Source organism: Argopecten irradians, chromosome 11 (assembly GCF_041381155.1).
Source record: "Argopecten irradians isolate NY chromosome 11, Ai_NY, whole genome shotgun sequence".
In the NCBI taxonomy this organism is placed as follows: Eukaryota; Metazoa; Mollusca; class Bivalvia; order Pectinida; family Pectinidae; genus Argopecten; species Argopecten irradians.
In genome coordinates, this window is record NC_091144.1 from 31,735,148 (window position 1) to 31,760,147 (window position 25,000).

At 34.2% G+C, this 25,000-nt stretch overlaps 2 protein-coding genes across 4 annotated transcripts; one reads left to right on the forward strand and one right to left on the reverse strand.

Moving 5' to 3' along the window:
• Positions 1-92: 92 nt before the first annotated feature.
• Positions 93-1,454, reverse strand: LOC138335315 (small integral membrane protein 8-like). The gene is made up of 2 exons (XM_069284343.1): positions 1,166-1,454; positions 93-626 (listed from the first exon to the last, which is right to left on the reverse strand). Exons 1-2 carry the CDS (start codon positions 1,328-1,330, stop codon positions 465-467), a joined length of 327 nt encoding a protein of 108 aa, XP_069140444.1. The 5' UTR covers positions 1,331-1,454; the 3' UTR covers positions 93-464.
• Positions 1,455-6,773: 5,319 nt separating this feature from the next.
• On the forward strand, positions 6,774-24,923 carry LOC138335310 (uncharacterized). Of its 3 annotated transcripts, XM_069284334.1 has the most exons (10): positions 6,774-6,890; positions 7,928-8,148; positions 8,477-8,633; positions 16,796-16,889; positions 17,626-17,773; positions 20,725-20,881; positions 21,408-21,578; positions 22,859-22,981; positions 23,178-23,291; positions 23,617-24,923. In XM_069284334.1, exons 2-10 carry the CDS (start codon positions 8,002-8,004, stop codon positions 23,919-23,921), a joined length of 1,416 nt encoding a protein of 471 aa, XP_069140435.1. In that variant the 5' UTR covers positions 6,774-6,890; positions 7,928-8,001; the 3' UTR covers positions 23,922-24,923. The 3 variants fall into 3 exon arrangements, with proteins under 3 accessions (XP_069140435.1, XP_069140436.1, XP_069140437.1); XM_069284335.1 differs by lacking the exons at positions 6,774-6,890; positions 7,928-8,148; positions 8,477-8,633 and adding an exon at positions 13,220-13,380; XM_069284336.1 differs by lacking the exons at positions 6,774-6,890; positions 7,928-8,148; positions 8,477-8,633 and adding an exon at positions 15,059-15,636.
• Positions 24,924-25,000: the final 77 nt, after the last annotated feature.

Below are 25,000 nucleotides of genomic sequence, written 5' to 3' on the forward strand. Positions count from 1 at the left end.
AATATGGAATATCTGAAGTTGAGTTTTATTATCTATTAGCTCATAATAGTTATGTAAAAGGGAAAAAAAATCCACAGAAGAACAAATGACAATTTTTGCTTATAAACATCAAACATTTATTAAAAAGATGATATTAACAATGAAACATTTTACTGAAAAAAATAAACATTACAAACAAACTTAGTTTGTATTCGAGTACAATTGCAAAAAAACTCATTTTCTTCTCATTCTGTAGCATTTGTTTTTAATAAACCAAATTAATGTACATAAAGAACCAGGAAATTTTTTCTTATGGTTGTGAATAACTTACAATTCCTTATTGAACATGTACATTTTATTAATATTATATGTACAGTTTATACTAGTCTGATAAAACCTTGCTGAAAACCTTCTTCACACAGTCAATTATTATAACACATAAAAAAGTTCATACACAATCATTTATACAAAAATTATTTTCAATATTAATCCCACTTTGACACTCGTTCCCGTCGAACCAAACGACCATCTTCGTCCATAGCGTTGTATAGTCTATCATTGTCTTTAGTGTCTCTGGTTCTCATGTATATAATGTATCCAACAGCACTCAGGAATAGTGTGGCACCCACGGCCATGGTAACCGTGTTCTGTTGAAGAAAGGTGACAGACAAATGGGAAGATGATCGCTTGAAACACTTCGTTATCTAACAGATTGCAGAAAATAAATATGACTTTTACTCTGACCACATCATGAAGCTGTACAGTAGAGCACAGGGCCATGTATAGTTTCTATATGAAAAAATAGCCAGAAATACATATAAAATAACACGTTATTTTATATGTATTTCTGGCTACTTTTTCTGAGTTTTTCATATAGAAACTAAAAATGGCCCTGTGAGTAGAGCACAAGAAATCACGGGTGCTTGAAGTAGTGACTAAACTAAATTAAAAAATAACAATCTGATTAAAACACAGATCCTTATAACCACTCCGGCCATACGTAGTGATAATAAGGATCTGTATTATATAATTAATCAGATTGAAAAACTAATGAACAAACGTCAAACTTCTGTGTAATTATATATAATTATTTGACCGTGTCATTCAGGCATGACGATGGATATAAACAAAACTATCATTTTTGTAATTTTCTTTCTACGCAAAGTCTGACTTAAGAAAATCTTACCGGTCTTGCATATAATTCGAAGTTAACCACTCGGAAAGCCGTTGTGGTTTGTGTAGAGCGAATCCCTGATCCGGGTTCATGAGTTCCCTTTGAGGTTGTTTGTTTACTTGACGATTGGTCGTTTCTCATGCTGTTTTGGGATGCCTGTTCCTTTAAATCCGGCATAGTGACTATCTAGAAGTTGGCCTATATTATTTATGTGTTCACGTTTCACGCCATTACATACTTGGTTGACATGAAATGCACAATTTTCAAGGGCGCAGACATATTGGATATTATAAAAAGGATAACGTAAAGTTCCGGAAGTGATTTCCGGAGTAGACCCAGTCCTAATTTGTTTTAATGTTTTTAAACATATTAAAGGCAAATACAAATGATTAAAACGAAAATGAGAAAAAAAATCAATTAAATGCATAAATTAATGCATTATTTTTTTTATTAAAAAAGAGATTTCTTAATATTATACAGTACTGGGAGCTACTGTAGGCCTACTGCAGTAGTGAGTCCACAGGGTTGACTTTTGCACGAAAAAATGGTCCAGTTCAGTTGGTACATACAATGTATACAACCGTTGGTATCATACATAATTTAGTTGGGACCTTAGAAAATGTGCAACAAAGACATACAATCTCAATTAATTAACCCCACAAGAGTTACATTCAGTTGACCATTGGCAGCATAGCAACGTATATTTTGTATGTGAACGTACAGTACCCACTTTCAAATTTATTTTAGAAAATAAAAATTCCCGGAGCACGCCATCCACAAGCATTTTTTGTTTAAATAATTGTCACTTAACAGCGCCTTACCATCCGAGATTGCATGGGTTTTATCATTTTAGCTCTATTTAAATAGACATATATAGTAATGCGATTCTTCTTCAAGTTACTACACGAAAATTATACTCAGAGAGGAATCATAAGTTGTTTTTTTTATAACAACTTACCCGAGTTGAATTGTCGTCCATCGACACTGCTTTTTAGTTTGAGGTTGCAAAAAGCAAGCGACATTTTTTTCTTCTAATTTTAGCTATACAGCTGTATTTGAAAGGAAATACAGTAATGTAACCATTATTTCGAAAAGTTTCCATAGGAAAATGATACACAAAGAGAGGTTATAAGCTTTTGGGAATAAAGGGGTATTTTTTTCTGCTGTTGGACCGTTTTTCACGTAACATCTACTTAGGGAGGTTGAAAATACAGCGATACGTTAAATCTATTCGCAATTTTCCAAGATGGTGGACGTAAACAAGGGGGGCATCTCGGTAAATATAATTGGAATTATAAAGCAATAATTCAATTTTGTTTGTAACGAACATTTTTATTGGCTTAAAAATTTACTTTATCAGCCCATAAAGGAAAAAAATGACAATGTTGTTTGTAACATCGCTTCTGATTGGCTGTGATAACGGCGCAATTATTTCATGAAAGAAAGAAGATTCCCAAAATTGATTTGTAAATTTGAAGAGAATATCTGGAGTAAATTCAATTAAAAAGGATTAACTTGAAAAGATTTTTATGTTATGGAGATATAACACAAAAATCTGAGTGTAGTCTCATCATAAACCACTTCGAGGTTTATTTAGAGTACACTCAGTGTTTTGTGTTATATATTCATGACATAAAAATTCTATCCAAGTTAATCCTTTAATAAGACGTCAGCATACTTATATTATATTTGATGATGTGACCTTTAGACTTGTAACTGCCAACAGACGTCGGCATGAAAGCGCATCATTGCAGAACCTAGATTTTCCAACTAAGATTTAGACAATAATGGGTAAAAGCTCTAATACAAATGGTTCCACAAAGTTCCTCACTTAGTACACGGCCAAGATGCCCGCTATTTTCGTGATTCATATTTTCACCAATGCAGAAAAACAACTTACTTCGGCTACTCAATAGTTACCCCAAAAGAGATTTTCTTTACCGATGTACAGATGTCCACATGAACTTAAAACGTTTTGGTAAGCAAATATAATAATCAAAAGAAGCTTTTTTCATAAAACATTGAATGTAAATGTTTGATACAAGTATGAAAATAATGCGCAAGTCCGAGCATTTATACTTTCATAATGTTCTTGGCAAATTTGCGCCTGCAGGTCGATACAACAAGTGATACATAGGACCTTATTGTCCACTAGTTTATCCGGCAGTATTTATCCGTCAGACTGTGCGGTAAATGCAGGATAAAGGACATTATTACCCACCTGGATTGGACCATGCATATTGTATATAGATTGAGTGTTATCATTAGACACAGTCATTTTATTAGTGTTATCATTAGACACAGTCGTTTTATTAGGGTATCTGTGGGCAGGAATCTAAACCAAGAAGGTACTAAGTCGAAACCCAATTACGTATTGTATATCATATAGATAATGATGGTTTAAAGAATTGGTGAATTTCCCCTTTTTGGCTTCACCCATTATGTTCCTTACTAGACATTGCAGACCAAGCATGAGCAGCGAAATAAATCATTTCAATCCTACAAGAACGATTTTAAAGAATTTAATAATTTTCCTTATTGACCCGCCATTCCATCTAAAATATTCCACATGGTGACAGCTCTTACAAATCTGATTCCATTTTCCCATTTTACCCAAGGATGCAGCAGACCAAATAAGTCGAAGAAAAATTTTTGAAGAATTTGTGAAAAAAGAAACTCTAACGAGCGCCACTCCTTCCACTCCAGAGGAACAATGGCAACAGTTTATATGCTATTTGTTCTTCTATACCCAATGCAACCTATAAAGAAGAATAAAATTCGTTTGTTCCTTCAATAGAAGAATGACAGCAGAATGACCTTAAAACTTCTTAAAGTACTTCCTGATGCTAGCCGCTCCGACCCCTGGACCCAAGTAACTGTTACAATGTTGTATATAAATTGACGTCCTTTCACCGAATGATATTAAATTTCAAATAAGAACTAAACTTTTCTTTTCTAGAGTAGAATTAGAATTTTTAAGAATCTGTTAAAGTCCTTTTGGACTCCCCCTTTCCAGCCTCTGGTGGCTCCGGATCACACTTTAATTACAAATTCGATTTCACATCATCCAAAGATACTGTTGACCCTAAAGCAAAGGAGATGGAGGATTTTATAGAGAAAAACTTCTTATTCGTCGATCATGCATTTTAGTTGATGGACGACAGATGCTGCGACTTGGTATTTATAAACTAACCGGCACTGCGGTATCATCATGATTAATTGGAAACGTTTACATATGAAGTAATATAAATAACTTTTCATAAATATACAGATACAATTGTGTATTATTGACTTTTTGAATGAGTCATATAGCATTAAGAAAGCAAGTCAGTATATTGTTGTCCATTGTGTAATTCGATAAGAGTTTGTTGATATCTCTATCACTTACAATTCAGCTGGCGTTTTATATCTTATGATCTTAGCATGAATGATACCACGATCGATACTTAGTACTGTAGGGTTATTGTTTCTGTCGCTCAATCTGATTAAAATACAGATCCTTATTATCACTACGTTGGATAAGAGGATCTGAGAACATCCCATTAGGGGTCACGTCAAGATGACCCTTTAAAATGGCCAATCAAAGTGTCACTGCCAGAATCTTGACTGGGGACGAAATAGTTTGAAAAAGCTGTCGAAATTATTTTCGTGTATGTAACCATCTCGCCCGAAGTGCACAACAAAGCTAATTGTATAAACATACCGGAGCGAAAAGACGTTTTCAAATTATGTTGTTAGGTGTTGAAACTGCATTTGCACTGATGTACACGTGGTGTAAAGGTCATTTCGACGTGACCCCTTATGGGATATTGTCAGATCCTCTATTGAACGGAGTGGTTATAAGGATCTGTGTTTTAATCAGATTGTCTGTCGCTATGCTGTGGATGTAACGTGTGGGATGTTTTAAAGCTTGGATTATCGAAAATGAAATGACATTATATTTGCATATGATTTATGCATGCATTTCAATATCAAACACTTAATCTTATGGCGTGAATTCGCAAACACTTTTGTGTACACACATGTAAAAGGTTTGGATAGTTAACGGAATATCAAGTCAAATCCTTGAAATAACATTGTATAATGCATTTACTTAATTTAGTGTAAATATTATAACATCGAATTAATTTTACTCTGGACATGTATGATATCATCTCTTTATCACTTCAAATTTTCTATAAGATAAATAGATAAAGATAATAAATATATTTATCTTATAGAAAGTTATCACTTCATTTTTTTCAATATCTTTATCTATTGATCTTATAGAAAATTTGGGGTAACGAAAAAAATAATCTCGTACTTGTCCAGAGTAAAAATAATTCTATATTAGAATATTTATACTAAAATAAGTGCATTATGAAATGTTAGGTCCACTATTATAAGTAGACACAACATGAATATGCCGCAGCCTCATAAACATAAAATATTGACCACATGGGAGGTCGTCCTTAAATGACCCTGGTTGATAATAGGACATTGGATCCATTAAATCAAACCACATAATGAGACTTTAAGGTGTGTCAAGTTTCCACTCATTCAATTACAAAGATTCAGTTTTTGTTTGTTTCAATATTCATTAAAACCTAATTTCAGAATCGCGAAATGATCGTAACATCCTGACAGGTCTACCACCCATGTTAGGACTATCAATCCACGACAAGGGTCACAATCAAAAGTAGTTAATAGCAGAACATAGAAATGTAAAGAACGTCTTTATTTATATTTCGCATAGTTTTGTTATAAGCTAGAAAATGTACAAAATGGGTATCAAACGTGAAACAATATTTTAAAACACGGGTTTCACTATAGATTTGAAGAAAGGTACTAAGAGGAAAATATTATAATGGAATAAATGTGTACCTAATCTTATTATTAAGTTCAGGTAGGGTTGGTTTAATTCTCGATATTTACTTGAAAAGCTACAGAGTCACTTTTTCAGCTTATTAAGTGACACATGTAAGAATAAGTTGAATCTTAATCTTATATCTCAGAGTAAGCTTTTGTAAGAAGAGGCTGTTCAAAATCAAACAATCAACTGATTATTAAAACGTAACAGAGAATAATCCATTTTGATACCTTTTGTAATTTTATTTCTTATCTTTAACGTTCAGACTTTTATCAGAATGATCTTTAAGTGTCAAATTCCATGTAATTTGAGGTGTCTTTTTTACATTCCTGAAAGAGAGGAAATATGTTTAATCTGCAAGTAGTAAGTAAGTGTTCTTATTAAACAATCGACTAAACATTTTAAATCAGACACGGTTTTGTATGACAAACTATATGTTTGGTCGATAATTCACATTAATTAAAGTTTCTCAAGTGTTGTATAGTTTTCCTATAGGCGTTCAACTAAAGCCTTGAATTAATGATGATGTTTCAAATCCCACATTTCTATTGAATTGTTCTTGTTGAATATTACTTCTACTATTCTTATAAATACCTGTTTATGTACATACGTTGTATTACTTGATTCGTGTTATATTGCAAAATTTGAATATTTTATATGTATAACATTTACATACCTGATGATATCATATTTTATTGCCTTTATCATGCTTTAATTGGAAACATGCATCATTTAGATGATAAAACAAAACTGAGTCACATTTATCTCCCTTGCTCCTTATTATGTACTAGGCATCTTACAGCGTGATTGCAAGGTCAAGTTCACAATTGTTTATCGGAGCAGGACGCCGTTTGAGCCTTCTCTTTTGTGTCCAAAGTAACGGCACAGGTAAGAATCACACACTATCATTATGTATTCCAAAGCATTAATAAAGCCTGTGTATATTAAAATACATGATGCTATCGTCAACCACGTGTGCTGCCTAGAATTAATGGCGTTAGTGTAATCGTTGAGAAAGTTGTGGCCTAAAGTGTACTGGCTACTGCCGACAAATACACCTATATCACGGGCTATCTTAATATAACAGGTAAACATTCATACCATTGCCTAGCTACGTGTATGTTGTATCATGAACGCATAGAAACAATATCCCTAATAATTACATATATGTATCTTCTTTTAGTCTTTTAGATTGAGCTGCATATACATTGCATTAATATTGATATCAGCTTACAACAACTTATAACTGCTTACATGTTAACATGTTATGCAAGCATTGATAGCTTGATTCGTAAGCTTAATGCCATTGCTTATCATTTAATTTCTATTATGAAAGTGGACTGTAATCATAAGAACCGTTCAATACAAAGAATATATGTTATAGATATTGTACGTTTTTGTAATTACTGACTGGTAATTTATCTTAGAAATCAATTAAAATTATTTCTTTATTATTATACTGTTATAATTAATAAGTTCAGAGAGAACATGGAGGTATTGTCCAGCTTTCAGTTAATTGCCTCGAAGCATAAAAGATATAGCATATGGAATTGGACGGATATCACCAGATGAAGTATTAGATTAAACAATAAATTGTTTGCTTTAAAGATGCTCCACCTCCGACGGAGCATAAATGATATTCATCATTTGAACAATAATTTGTGTTTAATCGTGCATATATATGCCTTATTAACACAAAAATAACATAAAATAATTTATTTTGCCTTTGGTGCATGCGCAATCATTACTTTATTCCATATAGAATATAGTGCCACGGAATTTTTACGGGATGCAATTGATTATTTTTTTAATTTAATTTTGAAGTAAAATTAGAAGCTCAAACTTTTCAATAGTGGTAATGGTGTAAAGTAAGTAACTTTTATAACTGAAGAAAAAACTAAATCGTCTGTTCCTGTTTTTAATAGTGAAAAAATACCATTTGTCAGTTGTGGAGCATCTTTAAAGGTATATATCCAGTTGAATATGCGATAGCGAGAAGATGTCGAAGTTTAAGGATGACAGCGTTATAAAAGTGCGTGACCAGGAGGAGAAAGTCCCTCTTCGCAGGCGGATGTCGTCTGGGGATCTCCCGCTAATGGCGTTACCTGGATGGGCTAAGAATGAGGAGCCTTCGAAAATTTTAATCGTAAGGAGAAATGTAATATGTTAAATCACAATGATGCGAGGAATGTTCATCAAAATCACATAGAATGCAATCCCAACCACCTCATTAAATTAGGGAAAATAAAAATATTGGGAAATATCCCACAAATGATATTATCCTGTTGGCGCCATTATTCATTGTCTTTTAAAGTCATGAGGTATTGTTAACAATTGTCATAAATGCCAAAAAATACAAAAAAAAAAAAATTTCAAGTGTTTTTACATGGGCTGGGTCAAAAGAAAAATTAAACATATTAATAAGAAAAACTGAAATCGATAATTCAATGGTGTGTAAAATATTTCTTTTCCAGACTACCCCGGATGATGTACTGACCCAAGAAGAGGGGTTCTACATCGGGAGGGTTAGTTGTTCCGCGCATTCGTCTGTCTGCAAGGACGACGGGACAGAAAGCCGACATCTCATCAGATTAACGGAAGTGGCGCCCTCTAACAGCAGCATTATTGGAGGTGAATGTTTTAAGGTCATATTATAGGTACTGCAAACCGAGTTATGTCACGGTGACTAAATTTTGCGTGTTCATGTTTAACGACATTTTCACGTTGATTTAATTTCGTGACATAGAAATACATGTGTATATCACTTTCCTCTCCTGTGCTTACAACATTTTCATGGCGACTAATTTTCGCAAAATTTGCGAAATTTAATTGCACGTTAAAAATAAGTTAGTTTACAGTTATACGGCGTGGAAAACTGGAGAAGAGATTTACATAAAACACGTAAATGTCACTGTACCGCCAAAGTCCGCCTTGTGTTATGTTTTTACATTTATGTGACACAGAAGCAACATAAATAATCGCGATAATAAAGATTACGCAATTTATCGCGATTTTTTACCGTTGTTAAGAAAAACACGCGTTTACATTAATAGTAGTTTTGGTTATATCATTATTAATAATCGAGTATGAGGCTTGATAATAAAGACAGGTATAGGAACTAAATCTTGTGGAACCCATAGAAATGTTTATGAGGTAGTCGATGAGTCAGTCTTGTTTCTTCTTTATCTGTGTGTTGGTTTAATAGCAAGGGCATACAATCCTATCATGATTGTCGTCATAGAAACAAATATCATTTAATCCTCCTTAACACTAGGTCCTGTATTCCCTTGCATTCATAAAGTGGTCTTCATTTGAATATTTTGGAAATCGTTCGTTTATGATGGTGTATTTTGATCGAGTCCGTAGCTTTCTTCTATTTCTTTATTGATTCCCATTCCTATATGTCTGTGTCAATATATGCGGGATTCTTAAAACCACATAACCCTTTTAGGGATTTTTTGACGATTCCCCATATTTCATAAATGGGTACATATGGACAATATGTCGTTACGAGCAGCTTCTAGTTAAAAAACTCCAACTAGAAGCTGCTCGTGTAATTACTGGATTACCATCTTACACTAGCAGAGAATCTTTATACTCTGAAACTGGACTTGAACCGCTCTCAAATAGAAGATCCAGAAGAAAATTACAATTACTTTACAAGATAAAAAATAACTTACCACCTGATAACCTAACAGCTCTTCTTCCGCCTCTAGTCTCAGAATATTCTCGATATAACCTTCGTAATGCTAATAATTACTCTTTACCAAACTATCGTCTACAGCTAACAAACTCCTCCTTTTTCCCTTCTACAATTCAACTATGGAATCAATTGGACCTTGAAATTAGACAAAGTGTATCAAAATTTTCAAAATTACCTTCTCAGTTTTAGAGATACACAAATACCCCCTTATTATCTTATAGGTGATTGAAAATACAATATATTGCATGCCAGAATAAGAAATAAATCCAGCACTCTAAATAACGATTTATATCATGCTAATTTGATAAATTATAAACACCGTCAATGTGGTTATAGTATCGAGAATGCACATCATTTCTTTTTCGTATGTATAAATTATGCAGAACAACGTGTATAATTATTTCTTGAGCTTAATAACTTTATCCCGCTAAACCTAAATCTACTTCTATTTGGAAATTCTATGTTGTCAAATCAAGAAAACAGAACTTTTTGCCAATCCACTCAGCAGCTTAAACATTTAAATCAGGTCCTTCCCAGCTCGGGTGACAAATGAATCGTGACATGTTATTCAAGAAGGATCAGCGAGTGACAAGGAGAGAGACACCATGGGCACGGCATGTGATAGACATTAGATCAGTTTGTATGGCATGACATGAGGATTAGTATTACAGATGTGATTGTCACCTGAGCTGGAAAAGACCCATTACTCTAGTATTATAATCATTATCATTATATTATATGTTTGTATATTTTATATCAAAATACTGATAATCTCTCTCCCCTTCTCTCTCTCTCTCTCCCTCCCTCCCTCTCTTCCCTCTCTCTCTCTCTCTCTCTCTCTCTCTCTCTCTAATAAAGTTTATCTGCATATAACTTTGGTCATCCATTTGCTTGTATACGTTACAAAATAACTGGAATGGGCTTAATACAAGTTTTTTTAACTTGTGCCCAATCCTTTTTGTACTATAACATTGCAAATAAAATGTGTTTAAATCAAAATCAATATGTCGTTGGAAAAAGACTTTAAATATTATATGGTACTTTCTGGTACATATATATGAAGTAGAACAATATGTTTATGATAAAGTTATTATTCTTAAATATACCTATGAAACAGTCGGTATTTGCACAAGCTGTTACAGTGTACATAGATATTTATATATAGATACTGATCTGACATTCTGTTACTTGTATTCATACACATGTTGTCGGGATTAAGGACTAGAGATAACACACACTCTTTTATTGCTTAGAAAGTAAGTTATTTAAGCAATGAACTGTATTCAGTAAGCAATTATGGGAGTGGAAACTGGAGAGCGGCAAATGCAATGAAGCGTGCATTGAACTGTCTTCCCAGTGAATTCCGTTCAATGCTATACTTATATTTGATAACAGTTTTATATTAATATTCAAGATATTTCGCATCGATAATGAATAAACAATTCATTATCTTAAGGATAGAACAGCCATTTGAACAGCCAATTTTCGTGATCACTCAGCACAATCGTGACGTTACAAAGGGTAATGGCATCAACATAATCTATGGCAGTTAACGCCCTGGTGAATGCCAACTGTGTTTGATTAGATTACGCAGTGGAATTTCAGTGAAAATGTAAAAATATATAACAATGAGAAAATCAGGAAACCAAAGATAACAAATAAAAATACAATAATACTTGATTTGATCCATATTATCAATTAGCAATTAAAATAACGATTCACAACATTTCTTACCAAATGCTGAATTCAGAATAATTACAAATCTAACTTACATCAGTACAGGGAGTCCATAACTCATGTTACATTTTCAAAATGGTATAACTTTTGACACAGCTGAGCAATAAAAAGATATTTTGTAAAACGAAGAAATACGAGATGTGTTGACTAGAAAAGGATATTAGGATCCTGCTAGAAAACATAATGATGTCTTTACTTAAAGATATTGTCAAGTCGAAAGGACGTCATTTACAGTAGGTATTGTGAAAACAAACCGTTAAAGAAAATATAGAACGCATGCAGGTGTCTAGTGGAAACGTTCAATGTATTATCGACGGTACACCATGGAAACCCTTTGTATTTTTTAAGTATCGTAGATCAGAGATCGATTTGAATGGTTTATTATTAAGTCTGAAGTCTGGTGTGTTTATAGTTCAATGTGGTTTTTAGGTCATCTGACCCAAAGGGTCAGGATGACCTATAGTCATCATGTTTCGTCCGTCGTCGTGCGCCGTCCGCCGTGCGCCGTCCGCCGTCCGCCGTGCGTTAACTTTTCACATTCTGAACTTCTTCTCAAGTTTGACCAGTGGGATTGAGCTGAAACTTACCTGAAATGATCCTGAGATGGTCCCGACAAAGAGATGTTATTTTTCGGGTTGATCCGAAATCCAAGATGGCCGCCACAGCTGCCATCTTGAAAACACATTTTGAACTTCTTCTCAAGTTCTACCGGTGCGATTTGGCTGAAACTTACCTGAAATGATCCTGAGATGGTCCTGACAAAGTGTTGTTATTTTTCGGGTTGATCCGAAATCCAAGATGGGCACCACAGCCGCCATCTTGAAAACACATTTTGAACTTCTTCTCAAGTTCTACCGGTGCGATTTGGCTGAAACTTGCATGAAATGATCCTGACATGGTCCCGACAAAGTGTTGTTATTTTTCGGGTCGATCTGAAATCCAAGATGGCAGCCACAGCCGCCATCTTGAAAACACATTTTGAACTTCTTCTCAAGTTCTACCGAAGGGATTTGGCTGAAACTTGCATGAAATGATCCTGACATGGTCCCGACAAAGTGTTGTTATTTTTCGGGTCAATCCGAAATCCAAGATGGCGGTCACAGCCGCCATCTTGAAAACACATTTTGAACTTCTCCTCAAGTTCTACCGGTGCGATTTGGCTGAAACTTGCATGAAATGATCCTGACATGGTCCCGACAAAGTATTGTTACATCTCTGGTTGATCCCAAATCGAAGATGACTACCATGACACTATATATCTAATTAATTTCCTATATTTAAAGGCCCTTGGGCCTCTTGTTTGAAATAAAATTTGTTAAAAGAAATTGAAAATGATCCTGACATGATCCTGACAAAGTGACACCATATATATTTAATTTTACTATTGTCAAGGTAGTCAGATGACCGTTAAGGCCCTTTGGGCCTCTTGTTCTATAAACCAACTGACTTTCGCGTAATATTAATTTTCGCGTATTTCGCAACAACGGAAATAAATCACTATATGTACAGTAACATCGTTTGACTCTAAATCGCTGAATAAAGCGTGGATACGCGAAATAACGTCACCACGAAAAGAAGTTAACTTACAGTATCAAAGGTTAGTAGTTTACCTATCTAAAAGTGTTACTTGAACACAGAAATATACAATATTTAGGCACTAATATGTATGGCATGTCACGGAGGAAAACTATAAAAAAAATCTGGTTCATCTCGAGACGTGATAGAGAATAATAATGATTTACACTCATTAAAACTTCAAAACTAAGGTATATGTTACCATTGTACCAGTGTCCATAGTCATTCAGTTGTGTTCTTTTGATGTAAGTATGAGTCAAATCGATTTGTCTCATCAAGGACATTTTCACAGGAATCTGGGACATGATAATCCGGCATTTGAAACGACTTCTCTACATGGTAACACCAACGTTCACGCACAGGGTAAATGATTGGTTTCATTTCAAAACCAAACACTTGTCAGTGTGACGTAAATTAATGGGGCAAACATTTCTCCCATACTTGACAGGGTTATCCCGCGGTTACTAGGGAAAAGATGACTCACACGCGCTATAAAGTGACGTCATCTTGACATGCGGCGATAATTTTTACGCACATCGACGTTCATATCAACTGAATTTTTACCATTTCTTGTTAAAGTATGTGAGAAAAAGAATCAAACATGGGCCTGTCAGGTGGATAGGGATATCTCAACCCTCTTGAAAGATTTTGACCATCACCCCTCGGCACAGCCTCGGGTTGACCAGCCAAAATCTTTCACTCGGGTTGAAATATTCCTGTCCACCTGACAGGCCCATGTAAGATTCTATTAGTCTTAAACCTTGTATTGTCAGAAAACTAAATCACAGCAATAACAAACCCTTTGGGACCAACGATATTACTTCGTTATAAACATAGTTCGTTATACACTCGTTAGAGACTTCTTATATGAACCTTGACGGAGAATGAAAATAACTACGTTATAACCATGATTTTATTATAAACGTGTTCGTTATAAGTCTGTTTTACTATAGATGTACTTTCAAAATACATGTATTTGTTGTTATAGGAGAGAATTTTTCTGTTATATCCTATTTTATGGATCAAAGAAGTAAAATCAAAAGCTGTATCCATATAACAATGGATCCTTACTAACGTAGTATACGAATTACTTATATAAAGGAAAAATGTGACAAAGAAGTCAAGACACAAAAAGGACAAACAGATTTACATCTTAGGGACGGTCACACATGTCCATGTTTTGTAGACATTTGTGACCGTCCCTAAGATTTAATTTTGTTTGCCCTTTTTGTTTCTTGATACAGGGATAGGTCGCTTTAATATTTTAATTAAAATGTGAGTAAACCTTGCAATAACTGGACAAACATTTTTTTCTTCCGTAATCTATTCCGTATTTGCATGTTACAGAGTTAGCTCCCTTGCGGGTAGGTATCGATTGTTACGTCATTATTTTGTGAACGCAATTCACGTCGTTTTTTCCGAAACGTATGACGTTAAACACCCAACAAGGGCAGATAACTCTGTAATATGCAAATACAGAATTGAAAATCACAAGGTTTGATGAATTAAGCTGTGGAAATTACTCAAAGGCACACACAAACTTGTGTGATGTTTTATAAGCATTTGTAACCATCCAGAATTTATACCCTGTAATACTTATTGTTTGATGCTTTAATGTTTAAATGAAAACATATAGATAAAAGTCATTTTGTTATTACTCATACCAGTGTTAACATGTTTCATAAAGAGTAGACCATAACTTCGTTTCTTGGTTATACCGTGTGTACTCTTAACTTTTAACTGGTAGTCGTAAACATTATGATTTTTGGTAGTACTGCTAAAATTCATTTTAAGCTCCAATTTGACTTTGAAGCCATCAAATTTGATGAATTAAAAACTAAACTATTCTTAAGCACAGAAATTAAAAACATCTATATTAGATGTACATAATATGTATTGCATTGGAAAACTATAAGACGACCACTTATAGTATTTAAAGACCCACTGCCTTTCCCAAACGGGTTTTAAGTTTTAAAATAAAAATAAAACGTCTCTTGTTTCCCGCCGCTGTCGTCCTAAATACTAAGCGATAGTCGACTATCACTGTGCCAGGCGGCAAAAAAGCGAAATGAATCTTCATTGTTAACATTGATCACGGGGGGTGGGGGTCTTGCATTTATTTGGTGTTGTAACCTCCTCTTAGGCCATCAATGATATTTCCTTTGTTTCGGAGAAAAAGTGGGCATTTAAAAGAAGTGTTTCAATAAAATGTTTAGAATAATGATAATAAACAATGTAGGTATATTATTCTTCCAAACTTTTGAGTTTCAGACGTATCATATGCAATGTCAGGATGAACAGGCAAAAAAAAAAGAAAAAAAGAAGAAAAATGATGAAATGTATTACAAGTCACGGCGAAACAATAATAACGAACACATTTTTACGATGAAATCTTATTTAGTTTATCTCTCGACGTGCGGAATAACATAGTGATGAGTTGAGGTCTGTAAAACTTAAAAAATCAAGTACATATTGTCATTGTGCCTCATTCAGTATTGTAGTATAACTCTGTGATTATGAGTCGTATTAATTTCGGAAGTTATGACAGGAATAAGGGACAGGAAAATCCAGCATTTGAATCCACACCTTTACTTGGTAGCGGTAACGTTAACGCATACGGTAAATGGTTTCAAAATCAGAGTTTTTAGAAATTATTTGTTGAGCGTCAATATGACATAATCTAGAAGGACATGTATATATACTGATATACTTGTATTGTCATGTGTTGTTTTAGGAGAGATTATTTGAGCACAGTAAATAGGAAATATTCATGTGTGAAATCATTATTATGTATATATGCAAGGGATATACAGGGTATGTTTGATATTAATTAACATTAGTCTATTCTGTGGTTTTTTATGCGTAATTGAATCAAACAAAAACTTGACTGAAATATTACAATATGATAATGTTTATTTCAGTCAAAAAAGGGGCCACATATAAGATTAGTTCTGTATTAAATATGTAACCCTCGTGAAATAAATTTATTATTAATATTATATTATTGTTATGTACGTATTGTCGTGCTTTAAAGATTTCCAATTACATGCATTTCGTGTTTAGAAATATTCGTTGCTGGTCTTTGTAACAGTTACTCCAACAATGTATGAAACTAATTTTGCATTTTTTATATCCATGGTTATTCTACTAACAGCACTAATTAAAACGAATATTTAGTGTTATATAGTGTATGTTTCACTCTAGCCCCAGATACTATGGTCCTGAGAACTGATTTGGACATTATGACTGACATACAAATATATGTTTGGTGTATCTTTATCTGTCACAATGTCTGGTGTCTGGGCCAGAGTATCTCAGACTAGTTTTACTCCTAAACGAGAACAACAACTTAAAACATCAATATAAAGTAAATCGTGAGGTACACAATTAACTCATTTTGAATAGATATAAGAATATTATTTGGTAAAATCTACTGTTTTATTGACCTTCAGCTACACCATACAGATTGAACTTGTTTCCTAAGCAACGTGATTTGCTGTCTATGATGATCTTATTTTGTACGCTTGGTACATAGACATATTCGTAGGATATAGAGGGGATTGTAAGACAAATATGTGACCAGGTACAAATACATATATATGTTTATGGAAATAATATTACCGTATATTGTTTACGAATCGGTATTGTTGGACATATACAGGTCCAAGCTACCAGCGATCGTATTTCACGAATGCAATTAATTTCTAGTAAAATTCGATTTCACAGTATACGACAAATAGTACTATATTGAAACCTTCAAATGTTGCTTTTGTTGCAGGAAACAACCATGAATCATGGAAACCCTCCCTTGGCCTCTTCACCTCAAAAAAACAAAGCCACAATCTTGATAAGTCATGCTCCAAGCGTATAAGGTACGTCGTCGGTATCATATGAATGTTTGAATTATGTATGAGTGTATATATGATTTGTGAATTTATTGTATAGTTGCATTTCTTATTCAGTGGTGATTATGTCCGCTGACACTCCTCGCGTTGTATACAGCTTTCACCCCCGCTAGGGTGTAATGTTATGATTAATATTAATGATAACGGATGTTGTCATCATACATTCCTACACACTGCATTCCAAAAAGTGTTTTGTTTCCAGGACTCTGTTAAAGTGTTAGTTAGACCTGTTACCAGTTTCACGAACATTCCACACCTTAAATATGCTCTTGGACTTAAAAAAACAATTTCATAAGAAAACATTAAAACATTCAAGTTAAACAACATTCCCCTTAATTTCTGCAATGCGTTCTGATGTGAAATTTTAGTTAAAATGTCCTTAAGTTATGAAATGTTTATGAAACTTGGTCCTGCTTAACACTTAATATGTAAAAGAAATGGGGACAATATTTTCATCTAGGCCTGTTTATGTATCTGTTTTTGGATATTGCAATGTCATACATTGAAACAGTATGCAAGAGTTCCGCTATCAAACGAGGACACAGATGTACGCATTCTACAAAACAAAAGTGTGCTCAACACAAATATGCATGTTTATAGGGAGGGTGTCCTTAAAGTATTTAACAAAATCTAGGGCGCAGAAAATGGAGAACTAAGGAAAGTCATCACTGTCCGATATTTTTTCTTATGTTGACCTATTCAGGTCTTACTACAAAGCACAAGATGAGCTAATTGAGGCGTATGAGGAGATACAGTTGGAAATAGGCGATGATATGGATAATGCTGAAGCAGCTACGGTGCTTCGCCGTAAGGCAGAGTTCTACGCTAAGCTCAGTCTGTTTACCAATGTTGTAAGTAATCTATCCACAAGGAAGACAGCGTAACCAGACAGATTCAATTATGTTTTTATGACACTTCGTATTTACAGCAATTTCTAAGTTAATTTTATAGATTGAAAACAAATCGGTTTTCAAAGGTGAAATTCAGGATAGATACTCATGAATTAGAACAAAGCGAAATCCGTGTTTGCATATTACAAAGTTGTTTATCTTGTGGATATGTGTCAATTGTGACGTCTATATATCATGAAAAAACTTCACGTACGTCGTTTCCTCGTAAACATATGACGTTGCACTCATAACAACATGACGTTACAATCAATACCTATCCCCAATGGCAGATAAATCTGTATGATGCAAATACGCGAAAAAACAGATGCTTTATATACATAAATTAGCAGAATATATGTTCTCTGCTTCATCTCTGACGCCCTACATTTGAATATATATTCAAAGGCCCACTACCTTTCCGGAGCAAAATTTAAAGGTTTCTCAAAAATATTAACAATATAAGAAAATACATACCGATAGCCTAAGATGTGGTAACAACACCAAACATATATCTGCAAGATTTTCTGCGTAATATCTGATAACTGTGGAGATTCAATACGTGGGTTTCGAGATCTCAAAACGACGTGAGTAAAGTACTATTTACCGTCGATTAGTCCCACCTTCCGGTGATTATGACGTCGTCATTTGACATAAGTTTCGTGACGCCATAATCACCGGAAGGTGGAACTAATCGACGGTAAATTGTACTTTACCCACGTCGTTTTGGGATCTCGAAACCCCCGTATTAGCTGATTTGCCGTTTAGCGCAGTATTTAGCGCGGTATTTAGGACGACAGAGGGAAATGTAAGACGACCCGCGTTATGAAAATTAACATTTTATTTATTTCAATTAAATTGTTCAGAAGATGATGATAAGTTTAGTATTAAAACAGTAAGTAAATAACTTTTACGAATCAACAAAATTATCGATCTCGTTTTACATTCCCATTTTAAAAATTAAAAACCATTTTAGAAAGGTAGTGGGTCTCTAATAAAGAACTGAACTAATGGAAACATTCATTTAAAATATCTGACTTTCGTCCTGTCACCAGCTTTTATTCCAAAATTGTCTAACATATAACATACGGTGTCTGAAGCAATATGGAACACCCTTTGTAATCTGATAAAATTGATTAAGAAGTTATCCACACAAGCCAGGAAGGCAGTAGGATAACATAAATGCCTCGGTGTGCATTGCGGCAGGTTTTGTCGTAAGTACATAATACATTTTTAGGTCACCTGAGACGACGTCTCAAATGACCTTTTCTAATCACTTTTGTTCGTCGTCGTGCGTCGTCCGTCGTCCGTCGTGCGTCGTGCGTCATGCGTCATGTGTCCGTAAACAATTTACATTATCGTCTTCTTGTCCAAAGCCGCTAAAGCAATTTTAATGAAATTTTAAGTTTACTATAGTTCATATAGGGAAAACACATTTATGAACATTATTTGCTAATGTTTCATAGGAAATGAGTCAACCTGGGTTAGAATTATTAGTCTGGCTGACCCCCAGGAACCAGAGGGGCGGGGTCATAAGGGGTCAAAATGGTTAAAATTTCAAAAATCTTCTTCTGAATTCACAGATTTGATGGAACCATAAACTCTTCATAGATTGGAAGGTCGTAAGGCCCTCTACAAAAATTGCGAATTATATGACCCTGGGGTCTCAGGTATCCCCCTGGGGAGGGGGTTAAGTTTACTATAGTTTATATAGGGAAAACACATTTTTGAGCATTATTTTGTCATTAATGATAGGAATTAAGTCAAATGTTGTCAGAATTATTCCTATGAGATGGCCATTGAATCATATTAACAAATTTTCCATGACTAACCAACAGGGACCTTAGGGGATGGGCCAAAGGGGTCAAATAGGCTAATACTTCAAAAATCTTCTTCTGAAATTCCCGAACTGGTAAAATCAAATCCTCTTCATAGATTGAGAGGTCTTAAGGCCCTTTACAAAAATTGTGAATTTCATGGCCCTCGGATTATAGATTTGTCCCCTTGAGAGGGAGTCAAATTTACTATAGTTTATGTAGGAAAAACACATTTTTGAACATAATTTGCTTAGTTTTTATAGGAAATTAGCTAATCTGGGTTAGAATTATTAGACTGAGATAGCATTTTAACGTCATATCCATATTGGTCCTGGCCGACCCCCAGGGGCCAGAGGGCCGGGGCCAAAAGAGGTCAAATTGGCAAGATTTTCAAAAATCTTTCTTCTGAATTCACAGATTCGATGAAACCAAATAATCTTCATAGATTGAAAGGTCTTAGGGGCCCTTTACATAATGTGTGAATTTCATGGCCCTGGGATCACAAATTTTCCCCTGGGGAGGGAGTCAGATTTACTATAGTTTATATAGGAAAAACACGATTATAAACATTATTTGCTTAATTTTAATAGGAAATAAGTCAAACTGGGTTAGAATTATTAGCCTGAAATATCATTTTAACACCATATCCATATTGGTCCTGGCTGACCCCCAGAGACCAGAGGGGTGGGACCAAAATTGTTCAAAATCTTCTGAATTCACAGGTTTGATGGAACCAAGTAATCTTCATAGATTCAAAAGTGAAATTTATAAAATCACTGACACTGATTGACTTCCAGTTTGGTTTTGATGTTTAACATTTGCAAAGCAAATTGGAATTTTAAGCAAAAGGTTTGGTAACATAATACACTAACTATCAAAATGAAAAACAAAAAATAAAATTCTAATACGAAGGTTCAACTTAAAAGTTTATTCTAATTCGTAAATACTTTTTACCGATTTGAACCAACTTTGCAACGCTCTTTCTGTATCAGCACTCAGATGACCGTCAAGGCCTCTCAGGCCTCTTGTTTCTATTGCTTTGATAATAATAAATGCATCATTTAAAATGATTAACGCCTTTCGCTCGTTTTCTATCAGCTCCTGTTTGCGGCGAAGGCGGTAGCGTCAGTATTATCAGGCTCGATCTCCATCATTTCTAGTTTAGTGGACAGCAGTGTTGACTTAGCTGCAGGCATTGTAATCTGGATAACTGCTAGAATGGTTCAACGTAGGGACCCCTACGTGTACCCCCAAGGTGAATTCCTTTTTATGTTGTAGCAAATAAAAGGTTGCATACATCCATTACCATAAATTATAGAACTTGTAGATTACCAAGATTCTTTTCATAACGTAATGCCGTGACGATCAGGTCAGTTATGGAATTAATTTACGTCTTACAGACGTATATTTATGACATTTTGCTCTAACTGAACTTTTTATGAAAGCATCATCTTATGAATGTGAAATAAAAAACGTATTTGTGAAACATAAGAAAAAATATTCATACGAAATGTACTACTTTTGCATATGTTTTAGAAGCATTTATAATTTTATTTAGGTTCCAACAATGTTTGGAATTACATTTATGTAATGGAGATAAGAAAAAAACCTTGCAAAAATTCGATAAGTACTTGGCGAACTTTGTTTCATTGAATTACTTCATTGTTTTATTCGGACAAAAGACGTATTGTTATGATGTGGCGAGAAGACATGATACAAACAAGAGGAAGTTTCCATGAACATGTATTATTTATGTTTTGTTGTTTTCCTAATCAATTCAGGCAGAACAAAACTCGAGCCTATTGCCATCATTATTCTGTCCGTGATCATGAGCTTCGCTTCTGTTCAGTTAATCCGAGAATCTGTGGAGAAAATGTTCGGTCTCCATGACTATAGCACTGTCCCTCCGACAGTGGATATAGCCACAATCGTCATAACAATCTCAGCTGTAGGTAAGTGGAACGATTGTCGTAAAACAGCAAAACAAATCGATATTATACAGTTACGTAACTCAATTACGAAATAGATAAAATTCATAAATTATAGATAAAATTGAAGATAATTTCTTTAAAAATATACGAGAGATATACTATTACTTTCGCTTTATTACATTGAAGTTAGTATTACAAGTAATACAATTTTTGTTTTCTGATTTTGGTATTTATAAATGTCATTAATAGTACATAATAAGGGCGCAGCCCTTCGTGCCCTTCGGTGCGAAGCACTTCTAAGATAACACATACATGAAAATAAAAGAAAAAACACAATCTTCAAAATACACTCCTACACACTGACAGCTTCAGTTTGCGGCCACCATTTTTTTATCGCACTGTAAAAAATCAGCGTGAATGCGATGATTTCAAGTCAGCTCATTAAAACGGTTCTAAGAGGTTCAAACGCTTTTCGGCGGCATGCTTCAGTGATATAGCACTATAAAAAGGGCAACAGTTGCACTATACAAGAAGACACAAAATGAACATACGCAGTCTCCCGAAACACGCACCTCGCACAACATACACGCAACACACCACATACATGGGAGACCGTCCTTACATGACCATAGCTGCTAATAGGACGTTAATTAATCAAACAAACAAACAAGCTTTTATAATCTGACGAACGTAATCTTCATCCGGCAGAAGCTCAGTGCTATTGCTCTTTATTTGCAAGCGTTTAAGTGATAGAACACCTTCCAATATAATCGGCTGACCAAACACGGAATATCAAATTCTGTTACGGAAATAAAAATTCCTTCTTTCTTTTATGTGGATTTCCTTCTAAAATGGGGGTTTAGGGACAAGGATTGTATATATGAATAAAAAATAAACAAAAAATTCGGCATTGTTATTTACATAAATTGAACATTTAACATTGCATAATTAATGTTACTGAAACATCTGGCAGCGCGCTTTAAGGCCTTGCCTTCAGTCATATTATTACATAAGTATGGACTAAGTAAAAATAAATTAATATGATACCGAGCTGTACGATCTTACATATAAAACAAACATCAGTTGTATCATGGGGTATATGTAATTCAATTTGAAACTAGCTGTTCCTGCTTTGTCGTAAATATTCAGTGTTTAATATTAATGTAACTGATTGTCTTCAGTAACTTTTAGCTTGTTGCTGTATCTGGATGTTTTCAGTATCAAATAACAAATATTGTTCGTTTTTGTTGCCAAGTTATCGAAATAATACTTTTACTTGTTGTATCTGTATCAATTTTCAGTATCGAAGCTGGTATTGTTCCTACTTTGTCGCCGTATCCAAAGCCCAAGTGTCCAGGCTTTAGCACAGGATCATCGTAATGATGTCGTCTCTAACAGCTTTGCTATAATCTTCGGCTACCTAGGTAAGGAATTATGACGTCTCTATAACACCTTTGTTACAGTTTTGGTCTATCCATATTTTCTGATTCATTATTCGCATCCTTTATAGATCCATTAATACATAGACATTAGACATGATAAATGACTTTATGGAATGTTGAATTCTTTCTGTTGTTTGTTATTACAAATATTTCCGGGACGATTTCATTTCCATTTAAGGTTCGACCCAGTTATTGAACAAGACAGGGGAATATGGCTTGGTGTACATGGATCCTATCGGGGCTATGATCATTTCGATATACATCATATTTAGCTGGTGTGTAACGGGATACAGTAAGTAAAACATTTCACAAAAACAAAACCAAAATACCTGTTAGACTCCACTTCTAATTAGCATTTAATAGTCGAGTCGGTTCCGGTTTCTCGACATAAAAATGCAAACTTAATTTAATCGAAACCCATTTTTTTTCTTCTTATGTAACACATGTCAAGAGAAATAACGTTATCATCTTATGATGCCATTGTTACAAAACTTACAAAACTAATAACTGCATATCAAAATAGAGTAAAACTGTTCTAAATTACAAACTACAACAGTTGAATAATTTTGTAACTATGAAATACACAAAAAGGTATTGACATTTTGTTTGTTTTTCAGCTCAGATAAAACACCTAACAGGTCATACAGCCAAGCCGGATTTCCTAAAGAAATTGACTTGGATTTGCGTGAATCATCATCACAAAGTACGCTTTGTCGACACTGTCAGGGCTTTTCATTTCGGAAGCAACTTTTTAGTTGAAGTGGACATTGTGCTTCCGGAAGAAATGAAACTGGTTGAAGCACATGATATCGGGGAAGCGCTCCAGAAGAAGTTAGAGCGTTTGTCGGACGTGGAGCGAGCTTTTGTTCATTTGGACTATGAGTATGAACACAAACCATCAAGTGAACACAAAACGGTTTAGGTTTAAGGGAGGTGAGGGAGGGGGGAGTTATACTGTAAACAAACTGATTTTAGCTTTTAGCGGGCGATTAAATCTCGCGTTTTCCACAGGCGATTGGAATTCGCGAAAGTAAATAGTCGCGAAGACGTTTGAAGTACCTGTAAGAACAATATAGATTTTAAACGCATTTTGATTGAAATCGACGTTTATATTATTTTTAAAAAAATTGTAAAACAAACATTTTTATCATTTTTACATATGCATTTAAGGGTATGGCATTTTTATAATTTTACAAAATATTTTCAGTGTGCGACGGTTGCCATTTATTCTGATTTACATGAAATATTATTTTTTTAATAATAATTTACATCAATAATGATGATTATGCATATCATTAAATGAATTAGATCATTTTCACAATGCATTTGACTGTTTAAACAGTTAGTGGTAATTTTATAGTACCTTAAACTTGATCTATACTTCCTTAATGCACCCTTACATCATAAAATTCCAAAATTTGAATTAACTTCTTTATAGTATGAAGGTCTTATAACAAAAAATGTTTTTTTGTTTTTGTTCTTGATGAATTGCAACAATGTAAACATTACATAATGTCAAATTTTCTACTAATATTCATAATGTGTCAGAGTCTAATTTTAATTACTGAACATTCATTTTGATTTCTGCAAACTTAAATATTAGTACGTGCTTGACTTATATCAACTGTTTTAGCAAAATTGTAATTTCTTGTAAAATGTTACAGAGAATACAAGGAATTCGAAAAGATCTAAATGCAAAACTATTTTGCACTACGCATGTTAAAAACATTGTACGTTTTTGAAAGGAAATTTACACGTGCTTTTGCTGACACGTCCCGTGTGCATCATTGATACATACATCTCCACAATTTGCTCTATTTGTGAAATTTTCTCACTTTCTATTGAAGTTTTCGTTAAAATAGAAACCCTGTGTTAGATGTTATTGTTTACTTTTGTTGAAATACAATGTATGGATCTGTTCTTATGATATGTGTCATTTTATTGGACGCTCCAAATCCCATCATAACATGAATAATGAACGAGGGCGTAGCCCAATGTCAC

Bases quoted from the DNA above. Each gene is read 5' to 3' on its own strand.
- LOC138335315 (XM_069284343.1), bottom strand. From the start codon at position 1,330: ATGCCGGATTTAAAGGAACAGGCATCCCAAAACAGCATGAGAAACGAC. The intron at 627-1,165 runs GTAAGATTTTCT...TTTCTTCAACAG, and splicing joins TCGAATTATATGCAAGACCG to AACACGGTTACCATGGCCGT.
- LOC138335310 (XM_069284334.1), top strand. From the start codon at position 8,002: ATGTCGAAGTTTAAGGATGACAGCGTTATAAAAGTGCGTGACCAGGAG. The intron at 16,890-17,625 runs GTACGTCGTCGG...TGACCTATTCAG, and splicing joins TCATGCTCCAAGCGTATAAG to GTCTTACTACAAAGCACAAG. The intron at 22,982-23,177 runs GTAAGGAATTAT...TTTCCATTTAAG, and splicing joins TATAATCTTCGGCTACCTAG to GTTCGACCCAGTTATTGAAC.